This window comes from Microcaecilia unicolor, chromosome 6 (genome assembly GCF_901765095.1).
Source record: "Microcaecilia unicolor chromosome 6, aMicUni1.1, whole genome shotgun sequence".
Lineage (NCBI taxonomy): Eukaryota > Metazoa > Chordata > Amphibia > Gymnophiona > Siphonopidae > Microcaecilia > Microcaecilia unicolor.
Genome location: NC_044036.1, coordinates 327,231,909 through 327,254,303, shown reverse-complemented (window position 1 = coordinate 327,254,303; position 22,395 = coordinate 327,231,909). Strand labels below are relative to the sequence as shown.

Sequence of the window (22,395 nt, the reverse complement as noted above, 5' to 3'; positions counted from 1 at the left end):
TTCAGGTGCTGTGGAGGACTTGCAGCTCATCTGCATATCCTTACAGCCTTCTCCGGGGTGACACCAGGTCCACCCCGATCCACTCAGGGTCTCTGCTCTAGGTGCGGGCATTTTCTCTTTGTACTCTAATCTTTTTCCAGTTGCTAAAGTACCTTAATCGTTTATGGCCCCTATTCACATTCTCTTCCTAGCTCTGTCCCTTCCTAATCTTTTCCCTCACCCCCTACCTCTCTCCGCTACAGAAACTCACTGCCCATCCATCGACTTCATCACCTCACCTTCTCTCCTACCCTCTTCCTCCCTCTTGGCTTTTAATCTCCGCCTCTTTCTTCCGTCCATTTTGCCTTCCCCATTCCACCTAAATACCTCTCGCCTTTGACGCCTTCGTGGCCACACCTCTCCTACTCTCCTCCGCTCTCTTTTACTCCTTCTCTTACTCTCAGCTGGTGACATCAATCCCAATCCTGCCCTCCTCACCAACTATTATCCAAACTCTACAGATCTCACCGTGACCTCTCTAACCTCATCTCTATTCCTCTACTCCCTCCTCTTCTCTGCCTTCTCTTGCGCCCTATGGAATGCCCGCTCTATCTGTAACAAACTCCCCTATATCCAGGACCTCTTTATCTCGCGTCACCTCCATCTGCTCGCCATAACAGAAACCTGGCTCTGCCCTGATGACTCTGCTTCAGTCGCAGCCCTGTGCCATGGCGGTTATCTATTTTCACATACTCCTCGCCCTGGCTGGCCGTGGGGGGCGGTGTTGACTACTTCTCTCTCCCTCCTCCAGATTTCAACCCCTTCTTCCACCTCAATCTCACTGTTTTTCCTCCTTTGAAGTCCACTCTATCCGCCTTTTCTCTCCTCTGCCTCTTCGAATAGCGGTCATTTATCGTCCCCCTAATAAGTCCCTTTCATCCTTTCTCAGTGACTTTGACGCCTGGCTTGCCCTTCTTCCATGATCCTTCCTCCCCCTCTCTCATCCTTGGTGACTTAATATTCCTGCTAATGATCCTTCCAACTCTTATATTTCCAAGTTACTCGCTTTAACGTCATCCTTTAATCTCAACTATGCTCCACCTCCCCCACTCATCAAAATGGTCACTGTCTTGATCTCATCTTCTCCTCCAACTGTTCACCTTCTAGTTTCCTTGCCTCTGATCATCCCTCCTCTGATCACCATCTTATAACTTTCACACTTAAATCTCCTCCCTCCCAGTCCCGTCCTATCCTATCTAATTTATCTATGAATCTTCACGATATTGACCCTTCATCTCTATCCTCCCATGTTTCAAACCTCCTCTCTACTGTGGCACCATCCACGTCTGTCAACGAGGCTGTTTCTTCTTACAACAATACTCTATCCTCTGCCTTAGACACTCTTGCACCTTTGATGACCCGCCCTGTAAGGCGTACAAAACCCCAACCTTGGCTGACTTCTAATATCCGCTACCTACGTTCCTGTACCCGCTCCGCCCGAACGCCTCTGGCGGAAATCTCGGGCCCTTGCTGATTTCTTACACTTTAAGTTCATGCTGACCTCCTTCCAATCTGCTCTTTTACGTGCCAAACAGGATTATTATATCCAACTGACCAACTCTCTTGGCTCTAATCCTCGACTTCTCTTCACCACATTTGAACTCTCTCCTCAAGGTGCCCCCTCCCCCAACTCCCCTTCATTATCTCCTCAGACCCTTGCTGAATTCTTTCACAACAAGGTTCAAAAGATAAACCTTGCTTTCTCTACCTCACCAGCTCTCCCTCCACTAGTCCGTTCCCCTCTCTCTCCTTCCCCTCATTCCCTTTTCCTCCTTTCCTGAAGTTACTATGAGGAAACTACACTTCTCCTTTCTTCCTCAAAATGTACCACCTGTTCCTCTGATCCCATTCCCACCCACCTTCTTAATGCCATCTCTCTACTCTTATTCCTTTTATCTGTCACATTCTCAACCTCTCACTTTCCACTGCGACTGTCCCTGCTGCCTTTAAACATGCTGTGGTCACACCTCTCCTAAAGAAGCCTTCACTTGACCCTACTTGTCCCTCTAATTACCGACCCATCTCCCTCCTTCCTTTTCTCTCCAAATTACTTGAGCGTGCTGTTCACCGCCGCTGCCTTGATTTTCTCTCCTCACATGCTATTCTTGACCCATTACAATCTGGTTTTCGCCATCTCCACTCAACCGAAACTGCGCTTACTAAAGTCTCCAATGATCTATTACTGGCTAAATCCAGAGGTCAATATTCCATCTCATCTTTCTTGATCTTTCCGCTGCTTTGACACTGTCGATCACAGCATACTTCTCGATACCCTGTCCTCACTTGGATTCCAGGGCTCTGTCCTTTCCTGGTTCTCTTCCTACCTCTCCCTCCGCACCTTTAGTGTTCACTCTGGTGGTTCCTCTTCTACTTCTATCCCTCTGCCTGTCGGCGTACCCCAGGGTTCTGTTCTTGGTCCCCTCCTCTTTTCTATCTACACTTCTTCCCTTGGTTCATTAATCTCATCCCATGGCTTTTCCTACCATCTCTATGCTGATGACTCCCAAATCTACTTTCTACCCCTGATATCTCACCTTGCATCCAAACCAAAGTTTCAGCGTGCTTGTCTGACATTGCTGTCTGGATGTCTCAACGCCACCTGAATTAATATGACCCCAAAACCGAGCTTCTCATTTTCCCCCCCCAAACCCACTCCCCGCTCCCCCCGTTTTCTATTTCTGTTGATGGCTCTCTCATTCTCCCTGTCTCCTCCGCTCGAAACCTTGGGGTCATCTTTGACTCTTCTCTCTCCTTCTCTGCTCATATCCAGCAGACCGCCCAAAACCTGTCGTTTCTTTCTTTACAACATCCGTAAAATCCGCCCCTTTCTTTCCGAGCACTCTACCAAAACCCTCATCCACACCCTTGTCACCTCTCGTTTAGACTACTGCAATCTGCTTCTTGCTGGCCTCCCACTTAGTCACCTCTCCCCTCTCCAGTCGGTTCAAAACTGCTGCCCGTCTCATCTTCCGCCAGGGTCGCTTTACTCATACTACCCCTCTCCTCAAGACCCTTCACTGGCTCCCTATCCGTTTTCGCATCCTGTTCAAACTTCTTCTACTAACCTATAAATGTATTCACTCTGCTGCTCCCCAGTATCTCTCCACACTCGTCCTTCCCTACCCCCCTTCCCGTGCACTCCGCTCCATGGATAAATCCTTCTTATCTGTTCCCTTCTCCACTACTGCCAACTCCAGACTTCGCGCCTTTTGTCTCGCTGCACCCTACGCCTGGAATAAACTCCTGAGCCCCTACGTCTTGCCCATCCTTGGCCACCTTTAAATCTAGACTGAAAGCCCACCTCTTTAACATTGCTTTTGACTCGTAACTACTTGTAACCACTCGCCTCCACCTACCCTCCTCTCTTCCTTCCCGTTCAGATTAATTGATTTGATTTGCTTACTTTATTTATTTTTTGTCTATTAGATTGTAAGCTCTTTGAGCAGGGACTGTCTTTCTTCTATGTTTGTGCAGCGCTGCGTATGCCTTGTAGCGCTATAGAAATGCTAAATAGTAGTAGTAGTAGTAGTAGTAGTAGGTGTTGTTACTCCATATTTACCAAAGTTCAGTGCACATTACAATAAGAATATCCAGCAAATTTAAAACTGGGAATCAACATAAATTGAAATTCCATTATAATAGATTGTCTAAACATCAGCTGAACAGATAAGTTTTTAATTTTTAATCTCTTAAAGTTTGTTTCCAACCTAATCATACATGGCAACGACATTCCAAATCTTAGCAGACTGATAAGAAATCAGCAAGTATGAGCATGTTACCTGAGCAACGGAAGGAATTGCGTTTTAATTGATTTTAGAATGAAGACCTTTGCCAGATGAAGAAAAGGACAGAATTGGCATAAATGACTCGGGAGCTAAATCATAAATAACATTAATTAGCACACATAATTTGAACAGAGTTCATGCTTGTATAGGTAGCCAATGCAACCACTCTAGCAAAGGGCTGCCCTTTCCCATTTGCTGACTTGACAGATCAATCCAGCATCGCCTAATCCTTGCAACAGGTATACATATGGGTCTAAAGGTACCTGCAGCCCCAGCACGTCCCCATAAAGTTTCAAGTTTATTAAAGAATTTCTCTCGCCCAACAGAACAAACCATCTGGGTGGTTTACAATCTAAAAAAAAAAAAAAAAAGAGGAAAAACAGACATACAAAATTAACATGAAACAAAAAGGAGCTAGGGTAGAACTACAATACTAACAGGAAAGAAAGGAAATATGGGGAAAAAAACCCCAATATGGTGGGGAAAGTGGTCAGTCAGGTACGAGTGACTTTATCTGATGAATTAGGTATAAGCATCCTGAAAGAGGAAAGTCTTTAGCTCTGCTTTGAAAAGGGGTAGTGAAGTGAGTTGTCTAAAATGAGAAGGTAAGGAATTATATCAAATTGGGCTTTGAAATGAAAACTGTGTGTCTGCTATGTTCGTGATAAAGTTTTCTGTGTGACGGGATATGACAAAAGGTTGAGTAGTTATCCATGTGTTTTACTCTTCGGAAGGTTAGCTCCACATTTTTGTGCAGACGTACGCAAAACTTGTTTCATATGTGCTTTGTATTTCATGCCTTTGGGCATGTGAGGAAGTGAGTGAGTAGGTAGGATCTTGCGTTTCAAATATTTTTTTTCCTATACATGAGCCTTGCTGCTGTTTTTTGCACAGTTTTAATTCTTTAATATTGTTCTTTACATCCTGCATAGATTCCATTGCAGCAATCTGCATGAGCAAAGACCATGGTTTGTGACATGTGTGCGAAAAAACATTCTGTGGGAGATATATAACAATTTAAAAAAAAATCTTTTTTTTAATACTTTTAACATCCTTCATACAAAACTTTTTCCAATTATGACAATAACATGGGCAAATGATATATGAACTACAAAACCACAATGCAAATACATCCTGCACATTGGCCTCGACCTTAGTCGTCTTAACCTTTGGGAGATAGTTTTTTTATACGCTGTGTGTGTAACATTTTCTTTGTAGTGTTGGCTACCTGTTTGTCGAAGGATGATTCTCGATCTATGGTGATGCCTAGAATCTTCAGGCAGGACTGCTATAGGAAGAGCTGTACCCATCATAGTGATGGATGAGAAGCGTTTCAGTGTTGTATGGCGATTTATTAGGCATTGTTTTTTCTCTGTTCTGTTGAAGGCTGATGCCCAAACTTCCAAGGTGTTTATGCTGTCCCATGATTTTGGTAGCAATTTCGGATATATCTTTGTGAAAGGAGGAATTAGTGGTCAATGAGGTGGGCAGACTGATAGGCCATTGGGCCTTTATCTGCCATCATGTTTCTATATCTATATATCTTGTTGGCATATATGAAGGGGTTGAAGCCTTTACTTGATAGAGATCTTGCAAGGGGGACCAACATTAGGTTGAAAAGTATTGGTGACAGCACTGAACCCTTGGAGACTCTGCATTCTGCTTTCCGTGGGGACCTGGTGGTCAGAAATCCTCTGAACCATTCAAGCACCTTACCTCCCATTCCTGTTTTGTTGAGGATTCTTTGTAGAATGATGTGGTCAACCATGCCGAATGCGCTAGACAAGTCGAACTGTAATAGAAGGATGCTTTTCCCGGTTGAGATTTTTTTTTTTTTTTAAATTTAGCTAAGAGTGTGACTAGTACTGTTTCTGTGCCGTGGTGGGGCCTAAAGCCTGATTGGGATTCATGTAATATGGAAAATTTGTTGAGGTAGTCGGTTAGTTGATTGGCTATAATGCCTTCCATTATTTTAGTCGTCAGAGGTATAGATGCTATTGTTCTGTAGTTTGTGGTGTCAATTTTCTTTGTTTTGAGGGGGGCAGGGTCCTTTGGACTTGGTGTATTATGTTGCCTTTTTCTTTTCGGAACTGGCCTTCTTGAAACATGAAGTTTACATGAGATGTTGGTCTATGAAGCGATTTGGAAGGTCTTTCATAATGTAGTTGGGACATGTGTCAAGGGCACTGTGTATAGCAGAGAATTTTCTTATCGCTTACGTTACTGTCTTGTTAGTGAGTTTTGTGAAGGTCACCCAAGTCCTGTCTGCTAGTGTTTCCTCTGGGGGGTAGAACTGTGACGTGCATTTCCTTTGATATTAGGACACCCACCCTTCCTTTTCCCTGCAACTGAAAGCTCAAGCCATCTGAGTAAACTGTAGTCACCAGTGTTTGTGCAGCTTTGGGTAATAAATGGGCTACTTGTACCAGATAGTTTTAACTGGGTTGATTCTTTAATCAAAATCCATGTATGCACTGGAAGGGAGGCAGGAAAGAGGGGACATTTAAAAACCTCAGTGGCATCAATGTACAGGAGGTGAGCCTTTTTCAAATAAAGGAAAACTCTGAAATGGGAGTGCAAAGGATGAAGTTAAGAGGAAATAGGTTAGGAGGAATCTAATACTCTTTCACAGAAAGAGTAGTGGATGCGTGGAATGGCCTCCTGGTGGAGGTTGTGGAGACAAGGACTATGTCAGAATTTAATAACGCATGGGACAGGCACATGGGATCTCTTGGGAAAAGGAGGAACTAGTGGTCACTGAAGATGGGCAGACTGGATAGGCCATTGGGCCCTTATCTGCCATCATGTTTCTATCAGCATTTTAACAGGGAGTTCAAGCACTTAGCATTAATGGATACTATTCTAGATTACTCAACCCAATCATCTTCAGTTCCATGCAGTGCTACACTCATTTCTACTCTCCCCCTACTTACTCAAGTGGTGTCTCTAGGAGTCAGCTCCCGCCTTGACTCCGGTGAAGCTTCCTCCATAGACGCTGAAGGGGTACCGGCTTGGGTGACAGTCGACACTGGGGCTGTATGAGGCACCAGCACCCCAGGCTGAGGGCCAAGTGGGGCTGCAACGGGCTGTTTCCATATCATCATGCTGATCAATCCATAGACTGGTGGGTTGTGTCCATCTACCAGCAGGTGGAGATAGAGAGCAATCCTTTTGCCTCCCTATATGTGGTCATGTGCTGCCGGAAACTCCTCAGTATGTTCTTATCTCAGCAGGTGGTGATCACACACAGCAGCAGCTCTGGCTAGGCCTCCAAGCCTAATTTTTAGGTTTTGTTGAGTGCCTGGGGTTGAGGGCTCTTCTTGAGCAAGTGCCAACCTGCGTGGCCGCCGAGGTCCCCTCCTTTTCTTCTCCACACTCCACGCTGGCTCCGTTTAAAACAAAAGGAAACAAAAATTTTTTTGGACGTCCTCTAAAGGCGTTTTATTTCGCACGTTTATTTAAACGTTTATTGCAGCTACTCACTGGGACACCAGGTCGTTACAGCTCGGAGCGCGAAGCAGGTAATTTTCCCTTTCTATAGCGTGCAGGGGGTTCCAGATGAATCTCCACGTGCCTTATGGGTCGGTGGATGGCTTCGAGTGGGCGCGAAGAATCGCTCACCGGTTACGCGTGTGCGCTCCTAGCGGTGAGGCCGGGGGGTATTAAAGTCTGATTCGCCCTTGTTGGGGTCCTTGTCAGTTCTTGGAGGACGCCGGTCAGTGTCCCCGGTCTTTCCTCCGGTGCGGCGGTTTCCTTTTCCGCACTAAACGCCCATCCCCCGCTGCTCGCATCGCCATCTTGGCGGGCCAACTCTGCTCGGCCGGGCTTCTTCTTGGGCCGCCCTTGAGCTGGGAGACGTTCATGCCATGGACGCCCTTGATTTGGGCGACGGCAAAAAAGCGGCTAAGTTAAACGCCGTTCTTCCCGCGCGGCTCCTTCGCGGAGTGTCGCGCCGGACGCCATCTTGGATGCGCATGTTTCTCCCCCGCTCTTGCGAGCGCCGGTTGAGGGTGCGTCTAGGGCTGTGGCCCAGGCTGCTGAAGTGCACAGTCTGGGGGGTTTCTCCCCGAGTTTATTTTGCTGCTGCATCAGGCCTTCATTATGCAAAACGCTGCCCCTTCTCCCTTGTCCGATAAAGGGGTTGAGGCCCCCGGAAGTAAACGCCCTCGGGTGGATTCCCAGGCCTTAGAGGACTCTGTTTCCTCTGATGTAGATGAGGGCAGCGTATCTGAATTCTCCCAACGGTCCTTTGGGGATTCCTTGGAGGAGACGGATTCCCGCTCGGATGGAGCGGATGACCCCTCTGCAGCGCGAATCTTTCGCTCAGAGGATTTGCCCAACCTGTTAGTGCAGGCCATGAGCATTTGAAGATTTCCTCTCGAGAGAAGTCTCTCCCTCAGCCCCTGTTGGCTCCGCCATTATGCTGGGGCGAAGCGCCCGCCTAGAACCTTCCATGTGCATAATGCCATGCACACCTTAATTTCGGCTCAATGGGAGTCCCGGAAGCGAGCCTTAAGTGGCTAGGGCTATGTTCCCGCCTCTATCCTTTGCCTGAAAGTGAACGGGAGGCCTTTCTTTGGCCTACCGTGGATTCTTTAATCACTGCGGTGACTAAGAAAACGGCGTTGCCGGTGGAAGGTGACACGGCCCTAAAGGACGCCCAAGACAGAAGATTGGAAGCGGCTTTAAGGTCGTCCTTCGAGGCGTCTGCCTTAAGTTTGCAGGCCTCAGTTTGTGGCTCCTACGTGGCCAGGGCGTGCCTGACGATTGTGCAACGGGCTTCCCCCTCGGATCCTTCCTTGAGGGCTGATTGGCCGGCCCTGGAATCGGGCTTGGCTTATTTGGCAGACTTGCTGTATGATGTCTTGAGAGCCTCGGCTAAAGGTATGGCTCAGACAGTCTCTGCGCGGCGGTGGCTTTGGCTGAAACATTGGTCTGCGGACCACGCCTCTAAGTCCCGCCTGGCTAAGTTGCCTTTTAAAGGCAAGCTGCTCTTTGGGGTCGAGCTGGACAAAATTGTGACCGATCTCGGCACGTCTAAGGGCAAGAGGTTACCAGAGGTCAGGGCTCGGGCCAGTGCTCGCCCCGGTATCTCCAGAGGACGGTTTCAGGAAGCCCGTCGGTACCGCCCGGGCAAGTCGGGCTCCTCTGCCCCCTCTTCCTTCAAGAGGAACTTCTCCCCCAAGCAGCATTCCTTTCGCAGAGACCGCCGTCCCGGAGGTGCACCCTCCGGTCCTCCCCCAGGGTCTCGTACCCAATGACGGGGTCCTGGTCCATGGCCCAGTGCAAATTGGAGGACGTCTGTCCTCGTTTCTGGGCGAGTGGACCAGGGTAACTTCAGACGCTTGGGTGCTGGAAGTCATCAGAGACGGCTACAAGCTAGAGTTCTGCCGACCCTTAAGAGACGGGTTTGTACTCTCTCCCTGCAAGTCTCCGGTCAAAGCTGTGGCAGTGCAGCAGACCTTGGACAATCTGATCCGCCTGGGTGCGGTCGTTCCGGTGCCAGAAAATCAGCTTGGCAAGGGACGTTACTCCATTTACTTTGTGGTACCAAAGAAAGGAGGTTCTGTACGGCCTATCCTCGACCTCAAAGGGGTCAATCGGGCCTTGAAAGTTCGGCACTTTCGCATGGAGACTCTCCGCTCTGTTATAGCGGCAGTGAAGGCAGGGGAGTTCCTGGCATCCTTGGACATCAAGGAAGCGTACTTGCATATTCCCATCTGGCCTCCTCATCAACGCTTTCTGCATTTTGCAGTCCTGGGCCGACACTTCCAGTTCACAGCCCTCCCGTTCGGGTTGGCTACTGCTCCGCGGACCTTCTCCAAAGTAATGGTGGTCATCGCGGCCTTCCTGAGAAAGGAAGGAGTACAAGTCCATCCTTATCTGGACGACTGGTTGATCCGAGCCCCCTCTTATGCAGAGTGCGGCAAGCTGGGGACCGGGGTGATTGCTCTTTTGAGCTCCCTGGGGTGGATCATCAACGGGGAGAAAAGCCAGCTGCGCCCGACTCAGTCCCTGGAGTATCTGGGAGTTCGATTCGACACCCAAGTAGGCAGAGTGTTCCTGCCGGACAGTCGGATTGTCAAACTTCGGGCTCAGGTGGACCAGTTCCTAGTAGCCTCTCCGCTCCGGGCTTGGGACTATGTGCAGCTGTTGGGCTCTATGACGGCCACGATGGAAGTAGTGCCCTGGGCCAGGGCTCATATGAGACCACTACAACACTCTCTGCTGCAGCGCTGGACTCCGGTGTCGGAGGATTATGCTGTGCGCCTTCCCTTGGACCCAGCAGTGCGCAAGGCGCTGAGCTGGTGGCTGCAGACAGACAAGTTGTCTGCAGGGATGCCTCTGGTGACCCCGGAGTGGATTGTCGTCACGACGGACGCCTCTTTGACGGGCTGGGGAGCCCACTGCTTGGGAAGGACAGTGCAGGGGCTCTGGTCTCCTGCAGAGGCAAAGTGGTCTATCAACCTCCTGGAACTCAGAGCCATTCGGTTGGCGCTTTTGGAGTTCCTCCCGGTACTGGCGTTGAAGCCAGTACGGGTCCTGTCGGACAATGCCACGGCTGTGGCCTATGTCAACCGCCAGGGAGGTACCAAGAGCGCCCCTCTAGCCAAGGAGGCCATGAATCTATGCCAGTGGGCGGAAGCGAACCTGGAACAGCTGTCAGCGGCCCACATTGCCGGAGTCATGAATGTCAAGGCGGACTTTCTCAGTCGCCATACCTTGGATCCCAGAGAGTGGCAGCTATCTGCTCAGGCGTTCTTGGACATCACGAAGCGCTGGGGCCAGCCGAGCCTAGATCTGATGGCGTCATCGGCCAATTGCCAAGTGCCGCGCTTTTTCAGCAGAGGACGGGACCCTCGATCCCTGGGAGTAGATGCTCTTCTCCAACAGTGGCCGACACAGGAGCTTCTCTATGTGTTCCCGCCCTGGCCCATGTTGGGCAGGGTGCTAGACCGGGTGACAAAGCATCCGGGCCGGATAATCCTGGTGGGTCCGGACTGGCCCAGACGTCCCTGGTATGCGGACTTGATCAGGCTCTCAGTGGACGATCCTCTGCGGCTGCCAGTGGAGCAGGGCCTGTTGCATCAGGGTCCCGTGGTGATGGAGGATCCCTCCCCCTTTGGTCTTACGGCCTGGCTATTGAGCGGCAGCGTCTGAAAAAGAAGGGCTTCTCAGACAAGGTCATCGCCACTATGCTAAGAGCGAGGAAGCGCTCTACTTCTACTGCTTACGTCAGGGTTTGGCGTACCTTTGCAGCATGGTGTGAAGCAGGCTCACTTTCTCCCTTCACTGCTCCAATTTCTTCAGTGTTGGCGTTCCTGCAAGAAGGCCTGTCGCTCAGTTCCCTTAAAGTCCAGGTAGCGGCTCTGGCTTGCTTCAGGGGCCGCCTGAAGGGTGCTTCCCTGGCTTCGCAGCCAGATGTGGTGCGCTTTCTCAAGGGAGTTAATCACCTGCGCCCTCCTCTGCGTGGAATCTCAACCTGGTGCTAAGAGCCTTGCAGAAGCCGCCTTTTGAACCCTTGTCAAGGGCATCTCTGAAAGACCTGATGTTGAAAGCAGTCTTTTTGGTGGCTATCACTTCAGCCAGAAGAGTTTCCGAGCTCCAGGCACTCTCATGTCGAGAGCCCTTTCTGCAGTTCACTGAGGCAGGAGTGTCTATTCGCACAGTGCCTTCCTTCCTGCCCAAGGTTGTTTCTCGCTTCCATGTGAATCAGCAGCTCTGTCTCCCTTCCTTTCGTAGGGAGGACTACCCAGAGGAATACTCTGCTCTCAAATATCTGGATGTGAGACGAGTCATCATCAGATATTTGGAAGTGACCAATGATTTCCGGAAATCGGATCATCTGTTTGTCCTGTTTGCAGGTCCTCGTGAGGGTCTGCAGGCTGCTAAGCCTACAGTGGCAAGATGGGTCAAGGAAGCCATTGCAGCGGCTTATGTGGCCGCGGGGAAGGTGCCGCCTATCCAGCTGAAGGCTCACTCCACTAGAGCTCAGGCGGCCTCGATGGCAGAGGCCGGGTCCGTCTCCTTGGAAGAGATTTGCAAGGCGGCAACTTGGGCATCGGCCCATACCTTCTCCTGGCATTACCGCTTGACTGTGGCTGCTCGGGCGGAGGCCCGGTTTGGAGCTTCAGTGTTGCGGTCAGGGATTTCTATGTCCCACCCTGGGTGAGTACTGCTTCGGTACATCCCACCGTCTATGGATTGATCAGCATGATGATATGGAAGGTAAAATTATGTATCATACCTGATAATTTTCTTTCCATTAATCATAGCTGATCAATCCATAGCCCCTCCCAGATATCTGTATTGTTATATTCTGGTTGCATTTCAGGTTCAAGTTTAGTCTTCAGTTCCTGTTCAGGAGGACTTCGTGTTCAAGTTTTTCAATGGATTCTTCAAGAGTTGAGACGAATTTGTGTTACAGTGAGCTGCTGCATTCCTCTCCCCTCCGTTTTACGGAGCTGGATTGAGACTTAAATTCTGCCGGCGCTCCCTCCTGCTTCGTGCGGCAGTAGGGCAGCTTTGTACCCCTCCCGCTTCGGCTGTGTTAGGGTCAGTCAGCTCCTCCCGCGGTTGCAGGATAAGCCAGATCCCCCCCGCATCGGCGGGTGTGGTGTCCCTCCCCTGCTCCGCGGGGATGAGCTGGACGGATTCCCCTCCCCCACTTGTGTGGGGATGAGCTGGGTTAATTCCCCTCCCCCGTTTCGGCGGGTGGTGAGCTGGGCAGAGTGTCCCTTTGTGGGTGTAATTCTCTAAGTGCTGAGTCCTGCGGATGGAGCTTGGATATCGACATACTGAGGAGTTTCCGGCAGCACATGACCACATATAGGGAGGCAAAAGGATTGCTCTCTATCTCCACCTGCTGGTAGATGGACACAACCCACCAGTCTATGGATTGATCAGCTATGATTAATGGAAAGAAAATTATCAGGTATGATACATAATTTTACCATGGTGGGTGCAAGCACCTCGATACCGATGCACACCATTGCAGAATGCCATCCAGCTGTTTAGGCAGCAAGGCCTAGATATGCTCATCGAGGGCTGACACCAGGAAAGGCTGGCGTGCCAGCTCCGAGACAGACTGCAGAAATGATGGGGCTGAGAAGGGAGCCGGGTCTTGGCTGCCTGGAAACAGGTGCATGAGCACCTCCTGGATAGAGGGTTAGCGATCCTCCCAGCACAATGCTTCTTGGGTGCCGAATCCCTTGACACCCTGGAGCTCCTGGCACTATGCGTCAAGGACAACTGATGCCGATGCTTCTTGGTCTTTGCCCGAAGCTTGGCGTCAAGACTCCTCGGTGCCGATGAGGACGAAGTTGAATCATCACGTTGCTTCAGGGTTATGTCTTACGCTGGCCAGTCCTGGAGGCCCTGTCCAGCAGTCGGCGTCGAGACAGGTGGAGACCCACTCGATGCACCACTGCTCCCAGTGTAAATGGGTCTCAAAGCAGCCACATATGGACTGATGTCCCAATGCTGATGTAGTCTTCGACATTGATGCTGCTGCCACCCTCAATGCCGATGCTTCAGATCTGGCTCCAAAAATCCTCTCGCACTGAGCCTCTCTGGCAACCTGGGTCTGTTTCTTCATCCGAAGACAAAGGACACAGTTGGCAGGGCTATGGTTGGGCCCTAAACACCGAAGACACCAAGAATGGGTGTCTTTGACAGAGATCATCTGACTGCACCAGGAACAGCGCTTAACGCCACTGGGAACTTTAGTGGACATGGAAGGAAAAACCTCTGAAGCAAAATCAAAAGACGTGATGGTGCCTGAAAAAAGGGCAAGGCACCACAGAAAAATTCACAGGAAAGACCTACTACTACTACTTATCATTTCTATAGCGCTACTAGACGTATGCAGCGCTGTACACTTGAACACGAAGAGACAGTCCCTGCTCGACAGAGCTTACAATCTAATTAGGACTGGAGAGTAGGCCTAAATACAGCCTATGGCAGGGAAAATAAAGGAAACGTAAAAATCGGCAAAAAATAACTAAAAATGTACAGGAAGAGAAGGGAACAAAAGCCTGACAATGAACAGCAAAAAAAAACGCGCAAAAAAAAGAAGCCGTAAAGGCACCAAAAAGCCCATCTAAACCAGGCTTGAAGAGAAACTAGAAACGCAATCCTCTCTTCACAGCGGTAAAAAAACTGCGGTAACAGCAACCTCACAGTGGGCGGGAACGCACCTACGCATGCATGGTGGAGGAGCATGTTTCACACTCCACAAAGCTCTTAAAGCTTGTTATAAAGCTTGTACCTGGCAACATGGCACTGTGTTACCCACTTGTAAGACTTAATGGCCTGCTTGTCCTCGAAGAATAAATTATATTGAAATAATCTATTCTAGATAAGACTAGGTCTTGAACTAACAATCAACTCACTAAACTCAAAATACTTGCGAACTGCCCTCAATTTCCTCATCGTACAAAAATATTTTTGTATAAGGGATTTCACTCCTTCAATAGTGTAGGCCAAACCGAAGGGAAAGAGCCATTTGTATCTCATGTTTCTTCTGTAGATTCAGGGTAAAATCTCTGTCAGTATCCTGGGGACTAGGGGTCTGAAAACACCCCAATGCACTAGCAGTCCCACAGAAACTTCATTTGTTTATAGGCAGTATACACCAATTTCTTTTTAATGCAATAGCTATGAAAGTATGCTATTAAATCCGTACACCCATTAGTTTTCTGCAACCCTAGCACTCTGTGGGTCCTTTCCAGCTCTATCTGGAGCCCTCTACCAGTTCACATTCCACCTCAAACAGAGCTCCAGATCTTAGTTGCTACTTCTATACAGGCAATGTAGACCGCATCCTCCAGATTCCTCAAAATTGCAGATTTCTGTGGGACCAGTCAAGTTTCAAGTTTAATAGCACTTGATATACAGCCCATTGAGTAAACCTTCAGAGTGGTTTACAATATTGTAATCATCATATGACAGAAAAGAAATACATCAAATATAGGAAAAGTAGAGTCAAAGAGAGAGGTATCTAGTGCAACAATGCCCAAAACATTCCATCTAGTGAGTGTTGTATAATTATAGTACAGCAAGAGCCCTCACTGGATGCCCACCGGAAGGGTGGAAGGCCAGATTTTAGGACTCAGGCTGTAAAAATACCAGCTAGGTTTAAAAATCTATGACTGGCTGAGCAAGGACTTGCTTTTCCAGCAAGTTAATACGTGTCCCAGCTTGGGATCCATCCACTGGAATAGTGGTGGGTCAATTTACATACCTTAAACAGCTTAAACTGCTAAAAGGCACTGACTAGGCCTAAAAATCTGATGATGGCCTTGTTGCTGAGCATCTGCAGAAGCAGGGCTGCTTGATAAGCCTTATTAGAATTTAGTGTGACATTCAAAAGCAGTGCAAAAGCCAAGATCAAGGAATTGATGGCTAAAATCCTAAAAACTTGGTTCAGAACATGGCGGCTGATACAGGTAAAATGGCAGCCAGAGTCACAAGATATGGAACTGATCTCTTCATCTTAGAAGAGATGGTTGCATAAGATTAGGAACAGTCCATATTAGGAGTTGGTCATATTAGGAGTTAGTTGCAAGACAGGAAAAAGATTAAGAAACAGGTGGACACCTGATCTGTGGTTAAGATAAAAAAAATCCCTCTCCATAGACTTGTATGGGGACCAAATACTATATAAGAACTGTGAATCAGAGCTATCGTTGGAGTCCCTCCCCAACTTGCCTCGGACAACGGCGAAGCTCTGGCCGGTTGAACCCAGAATCTGTCTGATGTCTGTACCAACTTGAAGTCCTGATTTGGGTGAGAATAAAAGACTATTTCTTTCACTAACCTGCTCCAGTCTCTGTTTCAATCTCTTCTCTTTAAACTGTTTCACAGACATTCTATCTCACTATTCCCTAGTCTCTGTGTTAATTTCTCTGTTTCATTTCACACCTTATATCACATAAATAGACTATCTTTTAAACTCTAGTACATCTTGTGGGAGAATAGATGCCCTAGGATGTCCTTGGAAATTAGGAGCCAGAAAACAGAGGTCATATTTAAGAGACTTATTATGAGCCTTCTGAAACCCTCTCTCCACCTCCGTGGGCAAGGGTCCTGCGGGGGTCTAGAGAGGGGTAATTAAAAACAGTGTGAAGACAGAGTTAAGAACTATAGGCATCATTAAATAGAAAGGTTTTTAGGCCTAATTTAAGCAGACTTTATGATTGTAATTTCCTCACAAAATGCTGCAATATCATTCTTTGGGTCCTAGAACCTTACTCTCAAGCTTGCTGTGCACTATGTGCTCCTGCACTGCTGGACTTGGGAGACCTCTCTTGGCTGCCCTCCCACTTGTTGTGAGGCCATGTGGATAATTCCCTGCCATACTGGGTGCAGTATAGCCCAGTATTGAAGAACTCATGCAGGTTGGGCATTTTCTTCTGTGATGTCACTTCCTCTTCTCTTGTTTTTAAAAGCTGTGTAAATCACTGTTTATTAAATGGCAGTATATTCAATTATTAAACTAAACATCCTGTGATCTTACAAATTCAAGTTGCTCAAAGGTAGCAAAGCCTACCATTATTTTCATTTATTGGTCAGCATTGTTTTCCAGCAAGATCCTCAGCTTTAAAGCCATCCTCAGTAGTACCAAAATAAAACTACATAAGCTCAATGTAGGCATTTAAGTGGCAAGAATGAATCTCTAGGTTTCATCGCTGCACAAACTTTATAAAAGGAAACCATGACCACTTTCAATTCATACTTACCTTCAAAAACAAAAATACAAGGTAAGCTTTAAGAATCTTATTGATTTTCATACTAATAGAGGCGTGGAGGACTGAAGTTATAATGATTTCCTTAGAAGACATTTTATTTGTGTTTAACACAATGATGTCATTTTATGGCTGTTTCTTCCACTAAGTACCCATATTTATTAGTGGATCATTAAAAAATTTACAAAAAATGATTCTGGTGCAAAGCCAAATTCACATTTAGAAAAGGTGTTTAATTAAACGTAACTACCATTTGCTGAGAGAGGTTTTCCTTTCAAAAATCCACCACCACTCCGAATCCAGAACTGAAGGAACAGAATACTCTGTCTGATGTCGCAGCTGTTCATGGCTAACAAGGTGGTAAAATCCTTAATATCAGTTCGTAAATTCTCAGCCAAACAAAGCACTTGAAGATAGCTGGCAACATTTATCTAAAACATGAAACATACACAGGAAATTTATCAAAGATTATTAAATTACAAACAATACCAATATGCTGAGTGTCCTAGTGCTGCAGTTAGAGCCCTTGAGGACAGAATTAAGAATAATACAGTTTACATAATGAGAGATTACCACACATTACAAGGCATTTTAGAAAGAACGTCCAACTCAAAGTCACAAATGGACGTCCATCTCACATGTATTTTAGAACAGCCTGTTCTAAAATACATGTGAAATGGACGTCTATGTACTGGAAACACTCAGTATGAACATCCATTTTACAAATTGGAACATCCAAACTATGAACAGGGGGAAACAAGGGACATGAGCATCTCTGTGGAAGGATATAAATGTCCATCTTATTAAAATGGCCAGACATCCATGCCGAGCAGAGGGGCAGCCTAATGGTTAGAGCGGTGAGTTGAGAATTAGAGGATCCAGGTTCAAACCCCACTTCAGCTGTTAGTGATTATTTATTTTTAATTGTGAGCCCTCCAGGAACAGAAAAATATCTACTGTACCTGAATACACACCACTTCAATAGCTCTCAAGCTTACAGATGTCTTGCATATTTAGGTACAATAGGTATTTTTCTGTTGCTGGAGGGCTCACAATTTAAATAAATTAAAATAAATATAAAATAAAAAGAGCTGAATTGGAGCTTGAACCTGGTCCCTAGGTTCTCAGTCCTCTGCACTAACCATTAGGTTATGCCTCAGATCTGCATGCTGCTCTGTTAAGAATGCCCATAATACCCGACGCCGTCATACAGCCTGGTATCTCTTGGTTGTTTCACATTCAGGGAACAGGGAGGAGGAAAGCAATCGCTAATGGATTAAGGTGGTATCCTGCCTTAATCCCTCCAGTGGGCAGTAACCAGGTCTAAATACAGATGTCGATCTTTTTACACATGGAAGTAGTCCCTTCCCTTTCTGTGATCAGAGTTGGATGTCCATATTTTGGGCCCTCCCTAGTCCCACCCAAAAAAAGACCAAGACCATGCTCTCTTGATATATGGCCATACTGCAGTGTTAGACATCTATTTCCTACCTTTGTAAAACTGGGATTTTGCCATCCATGCAATATGGATGTCTAAATGGCAGTTTTCAGATGTTCAAAACAAAACTAGAGCTTCTAAAATAACCACCTATACCTCTTTAACAGATAGCTTCTGCTAATTAAGTGAAGGATTTTGTGTATGCAACAATATATAATCTATCAGACATCTCCTTCTCTCTCACCCTGTATCCATGGCCCCTTCCAGGTATTCTCCATTCTGGCTACTTTTGACTGATCCCAAGCCTGATAAATATCTTCAGGTGGCATGGTAGCAATAAGAAAGAAAAATTTGTACAGGCCTCCCAACCAGTTTCCTTGGTAAAAAGTCCATGCAGAAACAGAGGGCAGGACTCCTGCAGGGCCTGGCACTGTATTCCAGGTCACCAATCCTGCAGACTTTAAATGTTTACACTGCCAGCTGAAGGTATCTGCAGAGTGTGGTTTCTTTCAATTTTGCTATGGCAGCAGGAGGTCCATAGGACTTCGGACAAAATTATTTTTATTCTTTTTTTTGTAGCATTTGTATCCCACATTTTCCCACCAATTTGCAGGCTCAATGTGGCTTATATTTGCCGTAATGGCAGTTGCCATTTCCGGGTAACAGAATTACAAATGGTATTGCGTTAAGGTGCATACATACATGGTAACATATGGAACATAGCATATATGGATCAAATCATGGTATATATATCATGTGCATACATACATGGTAAAGAAAAATATATTATGGTCTTGCATGAAGGTTCCTGAGTAATAAATTGGATTATAACATATATTAGGTCAACGACTATAGAGAGACCCTATTCAACATAAGGTTAAAGTGGTAGTGCTTGATCATTAATATCAAAGAGGTTAATCAGTCATGTGGTAAGAGTTCGGTTATGTATAGATCGTGTATAGTGTTATTATTTAGTATTTAAGATGGATGTTTATGGTATGCCTTCTTGAAAAGATCTGTTTTCAGTAGTCTTCGGAAGATGGTTAGGTCTTGAGTTGTTTTTATGGCCTTCGGTAGTGCGTTCCATAGCTGCGTGCAGATGTATGAAAATCTGGTCACGTAAGTGGATTTATATTTTAGCCCTTTACAGTTAGGATAATGGAGATTGAGGAGTGTGCGTGATGATCTTTTTGCATTCCTAATAGGCAGGTCTAAAAGGTCCGACATGTATGTCGGGGCTTCCCCGTGAACGATTTTGTGGACTAGGGTGCAGACTTTGAACGCAATTCGTTCTCTTAGTGGGAGCCAGTGTAGTTTTTCTCTTAGGGGTCTGGCGCTTTTGTATTTCGCTTTTCCAAATATGAGTCTGGCTGCTGTGTTTTGAGCAGTCAGAAGCTTCTTAATGATTTGTTCTTTGCATCCGGCATAGATGGCATTGCAGTAGTCTAGATGACTTAGCACCATTGATTGTACTAGGCTGCGGAATACTTCCCTTGGGAAGAAAGGTTTGATTCTTTTAAGTTTCCACATTGCGTAGAACATTTTCTTTGCTGTTTTTTTTGCATGGTCTTCGAGTGTGAGATTCCGGTCAATTGTGACTCCCAGAATTTTCAGACTGTCTGAGACCGGAAGGGTGTAATCTGGGGTGTTTGTGGTATTGGGTTTGTTTGTGTTGTATTGTGAGGACAGGATGAGACATTGTGTTTTTTCTGCGTTTAGCTTTAGTTGGAATGTGTCCGCCCATGAGTTCATTATTTGGAGGCTGTGTGTGATTTCATTTGTGATTTTGGTTTTGTCTTGTTTGAACGGGATGTATAGCGTGACATCGTCTGCATAGATGTACGGGTTGAGTCCTTGGTTGGATAGCGATTTGGCTAAAGGTGTCATAATTAGGTTAAAAAGGGTTGGTGAGAGCGGTGATCCTTGTGGTACTCCGCATTCAGGTTTCCATGGTGTTGACGTTTTTGAGTTTGAAATCACTTGATAAGTTCTTGCTGTTAAGAAGCCTTTAAACCATCTTAAAACGTTTCCTCCGATCCCGAAGTAGTCTAGGATGTTCGAAAGTATTTGGTGGCTGACCATGTCAAACGCGCTGGACATATCAAATTGTAAGAGTAGCACATTGTTTCCAGTTGCAATTAATTGTTTAAATTTGGTTATGAGAGTAGTTAGCGCTGTTTCAGTGCTATGGTTGGATCGGAATCCTGACTGTGATTCATGTAGTATTGTGAATTTGTTTAGGTAATCGGTGAGTTGTTTGGTTACCATACTTTCCATCAATTTTACTATTAGGGGGATGGATGCTACTGGTCAATAGTTGGTTGTGTCATTTAGTTTTTTCTTTAAATCTTTGGGTATGGGTGTAAGTAATATATTTCCTTTGTCCTTGGGGAAAAGTCCATGTTGTAGCATGTAGTTCAGGTTTGACGTGAGGTCTGTTATGAAGCGTTTGGGGGCGAACCTTATTAGGCTACTGGGGCAAATACAGGCAGCTCCTTGTGACTCTGGGCAAGTCACTTAACCCTCCATTGCCCCATTTAAGCCGCATTGAGCCTGCCATGTGTGGGAAAGCGCGGGGTACAAATGTAACAAAAAAAAAATATCCAATTTGGAGTGGGTTTTGGAGAAATTTTTGAGTGCTTGAGTGATGGTTTCTTCGGTTAGCAGATCAAAGTCATTCTAGGTTCGATCTGCTGGGTATTCACCGGGAGTAGGGTCCAGGCAATCCATAAATTTTCTGTGATCAGTGGTGTTGAGTGGTAATGTGGATCGAAGTTTTATAATTTTCTCATTGAAGTATTTGGCAAGTTGATCTGCCGATGGGGTTTCTGTGCCGGCTGTGGTAAACGGTGTGGTGTCTATTAATTTATTCACGAGTTGGTATAGTTTATGTGCATCTTTGTAATCTGGTCCTATTTTGGTTTTGTAGTATGCTTGTTTGGTTTGTCTTACTGTATATTTGTATTTTCTTTGCATTTGTTTCCAAGCTTTAAGTGTATGTTCATTTTTCATTTTTTGCCATGCACGTTCAAGTCTCCTGACTTGTGTTTTTAGTTTTTTCAGTTCTTCGTTGAACCAAGGTATTGAGCTCTGTCTTCAAGTGGTTCTTGTTTGTAGCGGTGCAATTTCGTCTAGTATGTTCCTGCATCTGTCGTCCCAGTTTTGGAGATAGTGTTTGGAGTCTGTCTGTGTTAACCATTCATCTTTGTAGATCTGTTGCCAGAATATAACAGGATCAATCTGTCCTCTGGTGGTGTAGGTTGTGCATTCTTGCTTGGGGTGTGTGTCTTTTTTCCGCCATTGTAGGGCTACGTTTAGTTTATGGTGGTCTGACCCTGGTATGGCCGTCCATACCTGCCTATAATTGTTTCTTAATCTGTAATGGCAGGGAACTGATATTAGAAACACGTGTTAATTCCTGGATTCTGACTAGCTATGCTGCTGAGAACACTGAATAGACAGACTTTTGGCTTGACCCACTTGGAATTCCCAAGTTCTTAGAGTCCCTGTGATTGTAGGCAACTCCTCTGGTTTACATTCTAAATAAATATTTTAAACCACATTTAACTTTCTAACTTACATTACAAACATGACAGTGGCTTCAAGCTGGACTCACCAACAAACATCTGCTTCAGAAACACATCGACTTTTACCAGAGTGTCTAGATATATTATATTCTATGAGGCTAAACCAGAACTAAATGTTTATTTGTGCCTTCTGATTGTCTGATACATTATGTAATCACTCCATAGAAAAAAAGTAGAAATTATGCCTTACCTGCTAATTTGCTTTCCTTTAATCCCTCCGGACCGGCCCAGGATTGGACTGATGGGTTGTGCTCGCCTTCCAGCAGGTTGGAGACTGAGAAAAAACTCTGACTCTAGCGAGCCAATAGGAGCCCTGGTCAAGTGACCCTAGCCTCAGTATTTGAATAACAAAGCAGAAAGAAGAACAATACATTCTGTGCCTCAAGGAATTCCAGCAACCAAGGAGCACTATTGCGAACGTGCTCTAATAAAGGCTCACCGACAACTCTCACCAGAGTATCGGTATGGCCTAACTGTAATGGCTCACCACGTACCCTCACCAGAGTATCGGTATGGCCTAACTGTAATGGCTCACCACGTACCCTCACCAGAGCATCGGTATGGCCTCACTGTAATGGCTCACCACGTACCCTCACCAGAGCAGCGGTATGGCCTCACTGAAATGGCTCACCACGTACCCTCACCAGAGCAGCGGTATGGCCTCACTGAAATGGCTCACCACGTACCCTAACCAGAGCAGCGGTATGGCCTCACTGAAATGGCTCACCACGTACCCTAACCAGAGTAGCGGTATGGCCTTAACAGAATATCAATGATTTTTTTTTTTTTTTTTAACT

The 22,395-nt window shown here is 46.4% G+C and overlaps 1 protein-coding gene across 2 annotated transcripts in view; it reads right to left on the bottom strand.

Annotated features, from left to right (window-relative positions):
• The window catches only part of ATAD5 (ATPase family AAA domain containing 5), a 170,835-nt gene that overhangs the window by 3,399 nt on the left and 145,041 nt on the right, over positions 1-22,395 (bottom strand). For both annotated transcript variants that reach the window (XM_030208396.1, XM_030208395.1), the window contains exon 19: positions 16,824-17,004. In XM_030208396.1, coding sequence (XP_030064256.1) covers positions 16,824-17,004 — 181 coding nt within the window. The remainder of the gene's footprint in view (positions 1-16,823; positions 17,005-22,395) is intronic.